The following is a 12,904-nucleotide window of genomic DNA, read 5'->3' as shown; positions in this document are numbered from 1 at the left end:
AAATGTAAAAACTGGTACAGGTTGGAGATCTGTTTCAACTTGTCATCATTATTTTAAAGGTCTCCAAGATTGACAGTTCTTAATCACTGATGTCAATTGACCTAGTTTTAAAATACATTCCTACAACAACAATGTGATTCTGGCTCTTCAAACTGAATACAAACTTAAAAGGATAGGATAGGATAGGATAGGATAGAATAGGATAACTTTATTTAGACACGGTAAACTCATCAGTCGCAACTATAAAAACCTAATCAATTACCAGAATTATTACAAATTATACAACGACTACAGCTACATTATTCAAAATTGTGCTAAGTAATCAATAAATATAACTATAATATTAAGTGACAAAATAAAAAACCTGCTTTACATGAGTGCCGTGTATAGAATTGTAGATTAACTTGATGAAAAGAAACGCTCGCAGCCAGCCCGGAACGCTCTAAGGGAGTCAGCCTGCCTCAATTCGATTGGTAAATTATTCCAAAGAACTGCTCCAGTGTAGCTGAAGCTATTTTTCATATAGTTTGTGTGTGGCTGTGGGATAGCTAGTTTGCCCTCTGTGTCCCTTAAGGAGTAACTGGAGACGCTACTACGGTCAACAAATTTAGAACTAAGGTAATCTGGAGTAAGACCATTAAGCGACTTATAAACCATCACAGCCTTATGGATTGTTCGTTGAGAATCAAGTTTTATCTATCCAAGTTTTTGGATAAGGTTATCAGCGTTGGCATCATAGTTCGAGTAAGTGAGTATACGCACAGCGCGATTTTGAAGTTTTGTAAGTTTACTGGCTAGGGTTTTGCCGCAACATCCCCAGACAGAATCGCAGTAATCAAAGTGAGGCTGTACTAAAGACATGAAGATTGATCAGAGAGTCTCATGTGGAACGAAAGACTTCACTCTCTTCAACGCTCCAATACCAGACGCGATTTTCTTACATAAAGTCTCAATATGAACATTCCAAGATAAAGTCTGATCAATATGAACACCTAGAGATTTCGTAGAGGTAACTTGAGTTGTAGGTGCACCGTCAATAATAAGTGACGGAGGGTTGTGAAACGTGCTTAGCCTTTGCCTCGATCCGATCAACATAAACTCAGTTTTAGATGCTTTAAGAGTAAGCTTGTTAGCAGTTAGCCATTTTTCAACTCTAGCAAGATCCTCATTTAAAACAGCGTTAATACTTTGGGTGTTATTACTAGCAAAAGTTATGTGTGTGTCGTTAACATACATTCGAGGTTCAGAATTTAATAGACAGTAAGGTAAGTCGTTAATATATATTAGAAAAAGGAGTGGACCCAGAATTGTACCTTGAGGTATACCACAAGTAAGGAAATGGTCCCCAGAGAGAGAACCATTTATAAAACATCGTTGCTTGCGGCAGTCCAAGTATGATCTAAACCAATTGTATGAAGTGCCACTGACACCATATTTCGCAAGTTTAGACAAAAGAATATCGTGATCGACGGTGTCAAAGGCTTTCTTTAAATCCAAGAAAACGACTGCGTTTACATTACCCTGGTCAATGTTGTAAGCCCAGCTATCGGTAGCTTCAAGTAACGCAGTGACAGTGTAATGAAGAGGTCGAAATCCCGATTGGTGTCTTGAAATGAGTTTGTGTATAGTAAGGTAATTATAGAGTTGATCATAAATAATTCTCTCAAAGACTTAAGCTAAAACTGGAATTACTGAAATTGGGCGGTAATTATTTAGATCTGAACGATTACCCTGTTTGAACAAGGGGACGACTTTCGAAAGTTTCCATTCATCAGGGAAAATTCCAGAAACAATAGAATGATTAAAGATAGTACAGAGTGATTCGGCTATTAAGTCAGCACATTCGCGCAAGAGTTTTGCAGATATTCTGTCCAAACCAGTAGAGTTTGACTCACATAATCTGGATAAAAGAAGAAGAACTTTAGAGACGCTGGTCGGTTTTAGTTCGAATGTGCAGTGACCAGTCTCAGCTAAATAATCCAAATGAGAAGAATTGTCTTCATTGGCGTGAATATCATTTGCTAACTTAGGCCCAATGGAAGAAAAATGATCATTAAAGGCGTTAGACAACTCATGAGAATCATAAATAGAATTGCCACAGGGGAGCTTAAGTTCGCTTATGACACATTTGTGTGATTTCCTAGACATAAGCTCATTGACAATCCGCCAAGTGTTACGTGGATCACCTTGGTACTCATTGAGGGCATGCTTATAGTGACATTCTTTCGCACGTTTGATTTCATTGTTTACTATATTGCGAAGTTTTTTGAATTTACGCCAGTCCTCCGCATTACCAGAACTTAAGAATATCTCTTGCATGCAAGCGCTTTTTGAGTTGCGAAGTAATCCAAGGTGATTTGCAAGGGCGAACACGTTTATTACGCAAGGGGGCATGCTTGTCAACACAACGAAGGAACAGTTTTTTCGGGGCTTCCCACATATCATTTGGGTTATCATAGTTACCTATGATCTGCCAATTTTGATGTGCAATATCTCTACGAAAATTGGATAAATTAAAGTACTTAAATTTTCTATAGGTAACTGTAGTATGGCCCCTCGAGGGTAAATCTATAGAAAGCTTGCGATAAGCATAAATAAGGCTGTGATCGCTTATGCCTATATGAGACACTCCAGAACATACAATCCTATCAGGACGGTTAGCAAAAACGAGGTCAAGGATTCAGTGCAACGAGTGGGATCAGTAATGAGCTGCTGCAGGCTGTAAACGTCAGCGATGCTAGAGAGTAGATTTGCGTTATGGTCCAATTGAGGAGCAGCTAAGTTGCAGTTCAGATCGCCCAAAACATAGAACTCGACATTCTCTGCGTCAATTTTACTGTCAATAGCTCTTACTTGGCTAAAGGAGGAAGAATATTACATAATGAAACACACACAATGACCTCCTGGTCAATTAACTTTAAAGATGCTAATGGGATGTTTTCATGGAAAATTTTGAATGTATTCTCACTTTGGCGATTGAACTTGTTTCTTTGCGAGCCTTTCTTGACAATTGTTTACCTGAGTGGAAAATTAAAACTCTAAATTAAACAGTGCTCTAAAGCGGCCAGTTCTGGGAAGTGGGCGTTTTCTACTTCAATTTTTTACCCAGGTCCACACCCTTGATATACCACTTTTTCCAGAAAAGTTACCCCTTTCAGATAGCTTTGATAGAAAATGGTACCACTTTCACATACCTACAGAAGGATGACTACCTCTAATTTACCTCTACATTATAGTCAGCTATTGTGAGTACCCCACGCCCCGCAGGGGAAGTGACTGCCTACTTTTTAGTGTGTGGTGGCTGGAGATGTATATGAAAAAAAAAAACACTAGAGAAAATACCCATTCTAGGGATAGCAAGAACAGGATTAATGGTTACTTTTAGTAAAAGGGGGCATGTTGAGTTTTACTCCTTTTTTTGTCAGAAGATCTCTGATTTTAAAACCCCTGTCCGCCATGACTTGATCTCCTCTTCCAGAAGGTCTATCAGGCCACTTTCTTGAGTAACTCGCCGATCGCTTGTGCTCTCAGACCATAATTTGGAGATAAAAGAAAAAGTTCCAGATGGTGTAATTCCTACTAGTAACTTACCAGTGTTGTGATGTTTGTAATCACTCCAAGTGGCCTTTTGGGCACTTGGAGAGGAAGGCTTCTCAATAAAGAACTCGGTGCAATCGATAATGACGCGTGTACCTGGGTATTTTAAAAACGAATTAGGCATGTGAGTCTTAATTTCCTATTTTGATGGCCAGCGAAGTAGTGAACCGTTAAAAGTCAGAGCTAAAAAGCGAACCCATGTCATATAGATCCGACTAACTGTAATGACAGAAACTGCGAACATGTCGGCAAGGTGCCTTTCCATTAGACCTAGTTTCAGCCGCAACAGAACAAGAATAAATTCCTCTTTCAATCCAACATCGCATTTTCGCCCTGGTTTTTCCTTCTCAGGATCATTCTGGAAGTAGGATTTCTGACGCTTGTTCTTGTCCCAATACTTCATTTTTCCTGCATGCGGAAGGAGGGTATTGACGAGACGCATGAAACACGATAGTGACGGAATGACTGTATAAAATTTTACAGATTCATCGCTTTTCAACACGTCTTGAACCAATTGCTCTCTTCTTCTTTGAGCATTAGCGCCAACTTTAACTTCTTGGCTGGAGGTTGGGATTGAAGTCGAAGACTGATTTATTTCCCTTTCCATTTTGGCGAGGTCTTCCATTGTAAGTTCCGTCTGGCATAGCACGTTTCTCTGTCGCTCGTCCACGTTTTCGATTCGGTCCGTGTAATCGTGGTCCCCGATCACACCGATGTTCCCTGCTGATGAATGCACTGTACCAATTTTACCTTCCTGCGCGTCTACCCTTTGCCTTTTCACCGGTAGCTCTGTTGAATTATCTGCCAAGTGTTGTGCTCGACGATCCCGCTTGTTTTTCCTCTCTTGATGAGGATCACTCTTTGCTGCGGGCTGTTTCGGATCAAATATTGTCGGTACACCACAAGAAATGACTTCAATCTTTCCGGAAAGCGTCCTTTTAAGGTCTTCTCTACTGAAATGTTGCGAACATATCCGAGGATCTGCAAGCGTCTTAAACTGTTCGTCAGCCCTTCGACAAAATGTTTCCCACTTTTTGCGTAGTTTCTGATCGGAAGGAAAGCGAAAGTACGAGAGATCTGGCCTGTTATGGTTTCCATTTTTACACACTGCAACTGCACAGTATTTAACCATCGTTTGACTACGATTAAGGCTCAGAACGAAAACATTATTTCCTATCTTTCCTCGCCGTAAGTTTTAATTTAACTTCTCTCGCGCTATTCCCCCAAGCCTCGCTTTCGTGTTTTTATTTGCTACCAGTCTTACGCGCCTAAATATATAGGAAATGGGCTATTGTAGACTTGAAGGGGTTATCAACTACTTCTCAGATTTCATTTAAAACAGGTGTGTGAGTCACTTATAAGTAAGTCAAACAAATCTTTGTAAAACGACCAGGCGCAGCATGATATTTTTTTTGAAAGGCTATATATAGTTGGGGCACTATACTTACAGCCATTTCAAACTTGTGAGCCCTAAGAACACCTTTTCATGGAGTTCACGTATTTCATTGTCATGAAGGTGTCTAGAAATAAAAGCATGGAAAGCAATGCCTAAGAAAAGTTTTGCAATACTACGTTAAATTTACAAGTAATAATTTATCTCAATTCTACGTTTAATTAAATCTCAATTTTACGTTTAATTAAAGGCATACTTAGCGAAATTACACAACTCTAATTGAGCTAAAACAGTGCAATGAGTCCTGATGTAGCCTTTTCTTTGGTTTCGTTGCCAGCTTTCGCTGATCTTGATTCCTGATTCATCAGGGAATCGGAAAACATGTTTGGAATATCTTGCCCCAGATATTTAACTGTAAATAATGTTAAAAAAAAGAATCCGTATCTCAAGACAAAAATATGTCCTAACTATTGAATATTTAAGGCTTTCTTTTCAACTGGGAGTAAAAGTAAACAGTTCAAGGGATTACATTCAATGAAGAAAAACGGCTTAAACCACATATTGTAAAAAATACAAAATTGAGAACAGAATCAAAGAACGAATTTGTCTATCGGCTAACTCATACAAATCCTCGAGGAGTGACCAGGCGCCTAGCAATATAATTTTTTAAAAGATTATTTGGACAACTATACTTACAGCCATTGCAGACTTGTGAGCCCTGAAAACACCTTTTCTGGGAGTTCACTTATTTCATTGCCTTCAAGATGTCTAGAATTAAAAGCATGGAAAGCAACGCATTAGAAACATTTTTCAAAGCTACGTTAAAGTAGTACTAAATTATCTCAATACTACTTTAAGAGGTGTACTTGGCAACATTACACAACTTTAATTGAGCGACAACAATGCAATGAGTCCCGATGTGGCTTTTATTTTGGTTTCGTTCCCAGCTTTCGCTGATCTCGATTCCCGATTCATCACGGAATCGGACAAAACAGTTTCGAATATGTTATTGCAATATACCGTGGATTGGGGAAAACTTGTAATAAAACCCGGGATTAGCGAGAACTTTAGCTTGAGTTCCCACCAGAGCTCTTTATTCACTATTCAAACTGCTACTAAGGGATCACACCAAACTGGAACCTAGTCCCCAGGGCCTTCTCCTCAACGATTTTCAAAAGGGCGGCTCGTCGGGAGAAGACCCTGGGCGAGAATAAACTAATACCATTCCAGATTGGCCCATTCATACAAACAGGCTGATTGGTTTAAATACATCCTAAAGCAGTATGGCGGATGTGGGGAGTGTTTATACGAATAAGAAAGGGCTATAGGAGGTTGTATTGCAGTTCAGTTCAAGAGATGTTGAATCAGACTGCCGTTAACGATTCGAAAGTGTGGCCTTTTCCGCTAGATTTTTATTTAAGTAGAAATAAACAGGGGGAAATATAGATAACAAGCATTTACTTATAGTACAAATGTGCCGACAGCTAGCTGTTATTTTCTTTTCTATATTCACACCAAATTAGATTTTCTGAGTACGGAAACAAAGTACAGCTACGACAGCCGGGATGAGAGAGTTTATTATGATCGAATTCCAAATCTAAAAGGGAGCTTAAGCAACGACGACGGCAAGGGTAACGAGAACGTCATCTCAAAATATAAATTCACGTTATTGTAATCACTTCGTGATTATTTCAACTATTTTAATATGACAAGGGTGTGGTAATTCCTCAAAAATGGCACTGGTCGGAACGGCGGTTAAATTAGGGGAGAAAATGAAAATTTATCCCCAAGTGCTAACGTTCTTCCTAAAACCTCAAATTTGGCTATCTCACGTTGTTGTTTTGCTGACGACGGCAAAGAAATGGAAAAAAGTGAAAAGCGCACGTGTAGGGCAGCAAAGCTATTGTTTTTGCCCACTAAACATGCAAATTTGTGACGTTCTCGTTGCCGTTGCCGTTGTCGCTGCTTAAGCTCCCTAATAAGAAAGTTTAACATCTGTGACGCAACGGTAACGAAAATTTCATTTTAAATTGCAAGTTCAGGTTTATTGATCTTTTTCGTCCTTGTGTCGGCTTCTCTAAATTCTAAAAACTAGAGTAACTTTCCAGGAACTGAATCAGGAGGTGCGGTTTTGAATCTACGACAAATTGGTCATTTCACGTTGCAGATTTGCTGAAAACGTGAAAGAAATGTACAAAAACCAAAAATGCACGTACGGAGCGTCCAAAGCTATTGCTTTTTCTCATTAAATATGCAAACTTTGAGACGTTTTCGTTGCCGTCCCGTCGTAGATCTTAAACTCCCCATTGACACAATGCGCAAAACGTCGTGCAGTGTTTCTTTTTAATTAAAGCGTGACCAAAATCATGACAAAAAGAAAGAGCAAGCCTTGTCTATAACTTTCTCGCAATATGATTGGTTTATTTCTTAAAATAAACGTTCCTGATTGGCTACTAAATTGCGTGACATATTGACGCGAGCATGGCGCGTACAGCATTGTCTAGACTCTTATCGACAATGGCAAAATAGCCAATCAGATGACGAGATTGCAAGCAATTGTAAAAGTTCGAATCTAAAAGAAGCTTCTGCTCGTTACTGTATTGAACTATGGTGCTTTTTTTCGCAGTACCCGGGGAAAATGGTTCCTGTTTTATTCTTTCAGAACATTTACATTCCTTACTGTCTTAATTAGGTTTTTTTTACAGGGGGGACCATGTTTCAAATCTTGTTTTGAGCAGTGCATAAGCGAACGGGGGAAAGAGATCATTTACTCAAAACGGATTTTGAGTAATCACGACATCATAGTTGCTCAAAAACCACACCAAAAAATCGGGAATTTGTTTCTTAAACCGAAAGACCCAGTACCGAAAGATCAGACTCGTGGCGCTATCTACTCGATTCCATGCAAAGATTGTGACAAGAGTTATATCGGGGAAACCAAACGCAAATTTTCTACTGGTCTTAAAGAACACCAGAAAGCGGTGGAACATAAACACTCGCAAAAGTCAGCCTTAGCGGAACATTGTTTACGTTCTGGTTACACTGTCTCTTGGGAGGCGTCCAAGATCCTACGCACAAATGCTAATTGGCGCAATCGACGCATTCTTGACGCATCACTTAATCGTGATGATGGCATGCATTTGCCGCACGAATTTCTAAATCTTGCCCTGAGGGACAGAATTTAATAATAATAGACTGGAATTTGGCATACTATAAGAAACGTGTTTTTTGCGAATTATTTTTTTTCACTTTCCCCTGATGAAGGTTGAAGGTTCAACCGAAACGTTGGGACTTTTAAAACATTGTACATATTCTTATACAATTTCAACCAGAGTAACTTTCTTATTTCTTAATATGTTTCTATCACCTGGTTACAGGACCATTTTTCAATTTTCCTTCATTGCCTTTTTTCCTGTGTGGCCTCCTCCCCATGGGAGAAGGGAGATCCGAGGATATAGGTAACACTTGCTTATTGTTTACTGTAGATAAATTGCCATAATTTGATGAACCATCTTGGCACTGAAAGGGGGCAATAAAACGTTTATGAAAGCTGCTGCACATATCTTTTAGTGTATGCCGCAAGCCAAGACAATCTCAAAAATAAGGTTTATACTATTAGGTGATAACATTCCAACAAAGTATTACCTACTCGTAAAGAAGATAAATAAAAATTACATATTCACAAGTATCGTTCTTTGATAAGCTTTATACCACTCATTTGAAACCTTTATGTTCTTCAAAAGTGTTTATACACAGATGACTGGATGAGGCCTGGAGTAGTGGTTAGAAAGGTTTTCCCAGCATTACTGTTTCCAAAATTGATTGTTTCTTTGGTGACAACAGTGAATAAAATTATCAGCCAGTAAGATGCAGCAACAAATTGCAACAAACAAATTTTGTTTGTCAATCAACCACTTCTACGTTTTTGTCATTTAAAATTTATAACAAACACACAAGTAGTGTTTTAAAATCGCATCTCAAAACATAAAGAGGAAATTTGAAAATATGCTTACCAGTAGCCGAGTATTTTGGAAAACCGTTTCAAGGTGTCTATGCAATGTGATGAAACAGTTTACAAAGTTTGTGCTATATATTTTCAACCAAAACTAAAACTAAAGAACAAACTTGGAAATCATGAGAACACTAGCATTTTCTTTTTATTACTTGATGGATTATTAATAAGATGGAAAAGGGATCAACTCCAAGGCTGTCTACTGATGTAAACAACATTAAAGGCTCTTCATTCAAGTAATAAATGATTTGTGTGACAAAAAAGTGTGGTTAAAAAAAAAATCAATACTTCCACCAAGGTTGTTATTTGGTTTGTTTCCCTCCCCACCTTGACTTTCCAGTTTAGCTTCATACTTTCCTTTTAAACATTTGGCTTTTAACACCCCCTGCCCTTTCGCAATTTTCAATGACCATCCTTGATATGGGTATGGATATTTTTATGATCCCCACATATTATATAAAAATGCATGTGAGAGGTACATTGAACAATCACGTCTGTTCTACAAAATCATTATTCACTGACAAACACTATATTTTGTGGCAGCCAATTCAAGCTGGATGATAAAGCAATTATAAAAATTGAAGTGGTTGTTACAAAATGTAGTGTTTGTAAGTGTCTTGCATATCATTATAGGTGAACAGTAATTGTGTACAACCACTTGAGAACAAAAACAATTGTTCAGTATTCCTCACACACTTCATTTATTACTGGCATAATGACCTCAGCATGCTTCTTCTCCCTTTATGGGGAAGGTGGAAACAACACTGGAAACAACGTTGAGGGCGACAAAGTGCAAGAGATTTGTAACTGAGCCACAAAAAGTGTTGTCCAGGGAATGGGTGCCCACAAGATTGCAAATGCTATTATGTATTAAACAGCATCACAAGCAGCCAGCCCATGGAGTCCAACAGATCAAAACCAGGTTTCATCATTTAAATAAAGTTCACCATCAGTCCCAGGCTCATTCAACCAAAAGTTTTCATGATAATAAAAAGCTTGTGTTTCAAGGACTTGATGACGTCATGCTCCTTCCTAGTAATAAAAGTATGGGCAAACCGCAGCCATGAAAGTTTCCAAAATCTTGAAATCTCGCCAATCAAATCTTCTCCTGGCTTGACAAACAGAAGAAGCATATTTTAATGGGGTTAGACTGAGAAACATATGATTTCCATTTTATTTAAATCGTTGACCGGAACATACATTGTATACAATCAGAATTTAATCCAGAACTGTTCTTGAGGTAGCTAAAAACAGTTTCCAGCTGTTAGATTCTGGTGGGTTATTATAACCACTCCCTATCAGTGACTTGATGCTAATCATTGGTGAACACGTTGTTATCATTCGTGTGACACAATAGGTTACCATAGCAATTGTATGACCTACAAAAAACACCCTTAATAGCAGCTCTAGGGGCTTATAATTCAAAAACTGCACAGTGAAGTCTTTTTATATGACAGAATGATAAGACACAACTTTAAGTTTAAAAAAATCTGTAGATGGGCAATTCCACATGAGACTAGAGAAAAATCCATTATTTCAAATTAGTTTACATATAGAAATATGGTATTAATTACAGAGAATATAGATTGCTCTTTCTGAAAGCAAGGTTTTGGGCACAACCAGGGTGCCAGTGTTTCAGGGGGGTGCAGTTAAAGCAGATGTCAGCTTTTAATGTTTTACTACAATCATCCAACATGAGATGACTGATTATTTCTCAGTACAACAATCTTTAATTTCCTTTTTCTTTTATTTGCAAGAACGTCTTTATCAAATCACTTATATTTATACTTATATACTCATATATATACTTATATTTATTTTGGCCTTACTATTTTTGTGGAAAAAATATCTTAGTGGGTCAAATATCATCATGGACGTAACGTTGAGTTTAGACAATGGAAAATCAAGACTTAAAAGTTCAAGCAACAACTTGGTGCGAAGAAAATCAGTTCTGTAGTTAGAAGGCTACAACTAAGATGCACTTACACAGAAGTCATTTTCAATAACCTTGAAAACTTTTCTCCCAGGTCAAACAATTACATGTAAGAGCGAATGTCCCTAAGGCTTGAGCAAAATTGGAAATGGTGAAAGAAAACCTTCCTTCATATTTCGTGTGTAGTTAGTCCTTGGGATGAAACTACTCACAGTGAAATTTGTTTGATTTCTCACAAAAACCCGAGCTGAGAATCAGGGAAGGTGGGGGAAGTTTCGGCCTCAAAAAGCATTTTTTCGATACATTTTGTATGTTAAAAATTGGACTTTGGTTAGCAAAATATTTCAAAGAGCAGATCAACAGTTAAAAACCTACTTTTATCATAGGAAATTTCCACCCTTCCTCTCATGAAATATGGTGTCAGTTCTTAATTCTTTCACTTTGCCGTCCCTCCCCCCCCCCCCCCACCTCCCCCTGGGGACCCCTAAGCCTTAGCCTTACCATTTACAAGGGGTCTCAAGAGACGTTCTTTCAAAAAGCTGAAACTAAATCATGTTCTAATAAACTTGTTTCTTCCTGGTGTTCGGATTTTGATCAAAATTAAAAGTGGATGTGAATATTTTACTCTTGGCGAATCGTTTGCAGGCCAATCAATTTCAAATGTATACCAAGACAAACTTGTGATATTTCGTAATTTTTATTCGCGATTGTCTTTTCTTCAAATAATATTAATACGGCGATTTCACCCAAGAACGTTAGAATATCTCCTATAGATTATAGTTATGCAGCTTTGACAGTCAGATATCAAGCACATCTGCAGTTATTATTTTTCTAAAATCACAGCTTCTGGCAAGCCGTTAATTTCTGCAAATTACTGTCTTAGGGTATAACTGGGCAAGAAAGTTTATAACTAAACTGTCCAGCAAAGTTAACCGTTGTGAAGGGATATATAATAAGTAACTTGAATCATACATATACCACTAACAAAGTAATAATAATAGTTTAATACTTGTAGTGCCCAAATTCCATTTACATATGATCAAATGCGCATAACAATTATAAAATATAAAAATTACATCAGCTAATAAATTACAGTAGAACCCTTATTTAAATATACAAGAAATCATAAAACCGTACCTAAGTTATAAAAAACTATTAAAACCCTGTACAATTAAATCCTAACTAAAAGCTAAATTAAAAAGGTGAGTCTTTAGTAAAATTTTGAATTTACTAAAATCAATCTCGTTGCGCACGTGATAGGGAAGACTGTTCCACAGTTTAGGTGCTGCACACATATAAGCAGGATCGCCCAATGTTTTCTTTGTTATGGCATTTGGTGCCTGCAGCATGAGACCCTTATTACTAGATCTTAAATTATATGCTCCATTCTGCTGCAATTTAACAAGCTCTTGTAAATAAATTGGACCTTGTCCATTAATTACTTTAAAAGTGATCATGATAAATTTGAACTGTATTCTAAACTGAACAGGTAACCAGTGCAGTTCTTGCAGAACTGGTGTGATGTGACACATCTTTGGGATATTAAAAATAATTCTTCCTGCCGAATTTTGAAGGCGTTGGAGCTTAGTTAATTCCCTGGCTGGTAAACCATATAAAATACTATGACAGTAATCTATCCGTCCGATTACTAAAGCATGTATCAGTGTTTGTGATGCTTTCTCATCTAAGTATTTCCTAATACGTCGCACATTCGTCAGATGGTAATAGGCAGCTTTGCACGTATTTTTAACATTGATCTTGAGATTAAGGTTACTGTCTATCCATGTGCCAAGGTTCTTTGCTGATTTGACTGGGGAAACCTTAGAGTCACCAACACAGAGAGAGATCCCATCCACCTTTGCCAACTGTTGTCTAGTTCCAATTAATATAAATTCAGTTTTATTGTCATTTAATTTGAGTTTATCATGGAGCATCCAGGTTCTTAAGTCACGAATACAAAGTTCCATTG

The 12,904-nt window shown here is 37.8% G+C and overlaps 2 protein-coding genes across 2 annotated transcripts in view; both read right to left on the bottom strand.

Moving 5' to 3' along the window:
* Positions 1-3,736: 3,736 nt before the first annotated feature.
* Positions 3,737-4,729, bottom strand: LOC137989588 (THAP domain-containing protein 1 A-like). The gene has a single exon (XM_068835368.1). It carries the CDS (start codon positions 4,727-4,729, stop codon positions 3,737-3,739), a length of 993 nt encoding a protein of 330 aa, XP_068691469.1.
* Positions 4,730-12,113: 7,384 nt separating this feature from the next.
* LOC137989586 (uncharacterized) overlaps positions 12,114-12,904 on the bottom strand; it is a 1,507-nt gene continuing 716 nt past the window's right edge. Inside the window, exon 2 of the mRNA XM_068835367.1 lies at positions 12,114-12,904. This exon is cut by the window's right edge and continues 96 nt beyond it. Coding sequence (XP_068691468.1) covers positions 12,114-12,904 — 791 coding nt within the window.

This window comes from Montipora foliosa, unplaced genomic scaffold (genome assembly GCF_036669935.1).
Source record: "Montipora foliosa isolate CH-2021 unplaced genomic scaffold, ASM3666993v2 scaffold_467, whole genome shotgun sequence".
In the NCBI taxonomy this organism is placed as follows: Eukaryota; Metazoa; Cnidaria; class Anthozoa; order Scleractinia; family Acroporidae; genus Montipora; species Montipora foliosa.
Note: the sequence above shows the minus strand (reverse complement) of the source record. Positions and strands in the feature narration are given on the sequence as shown.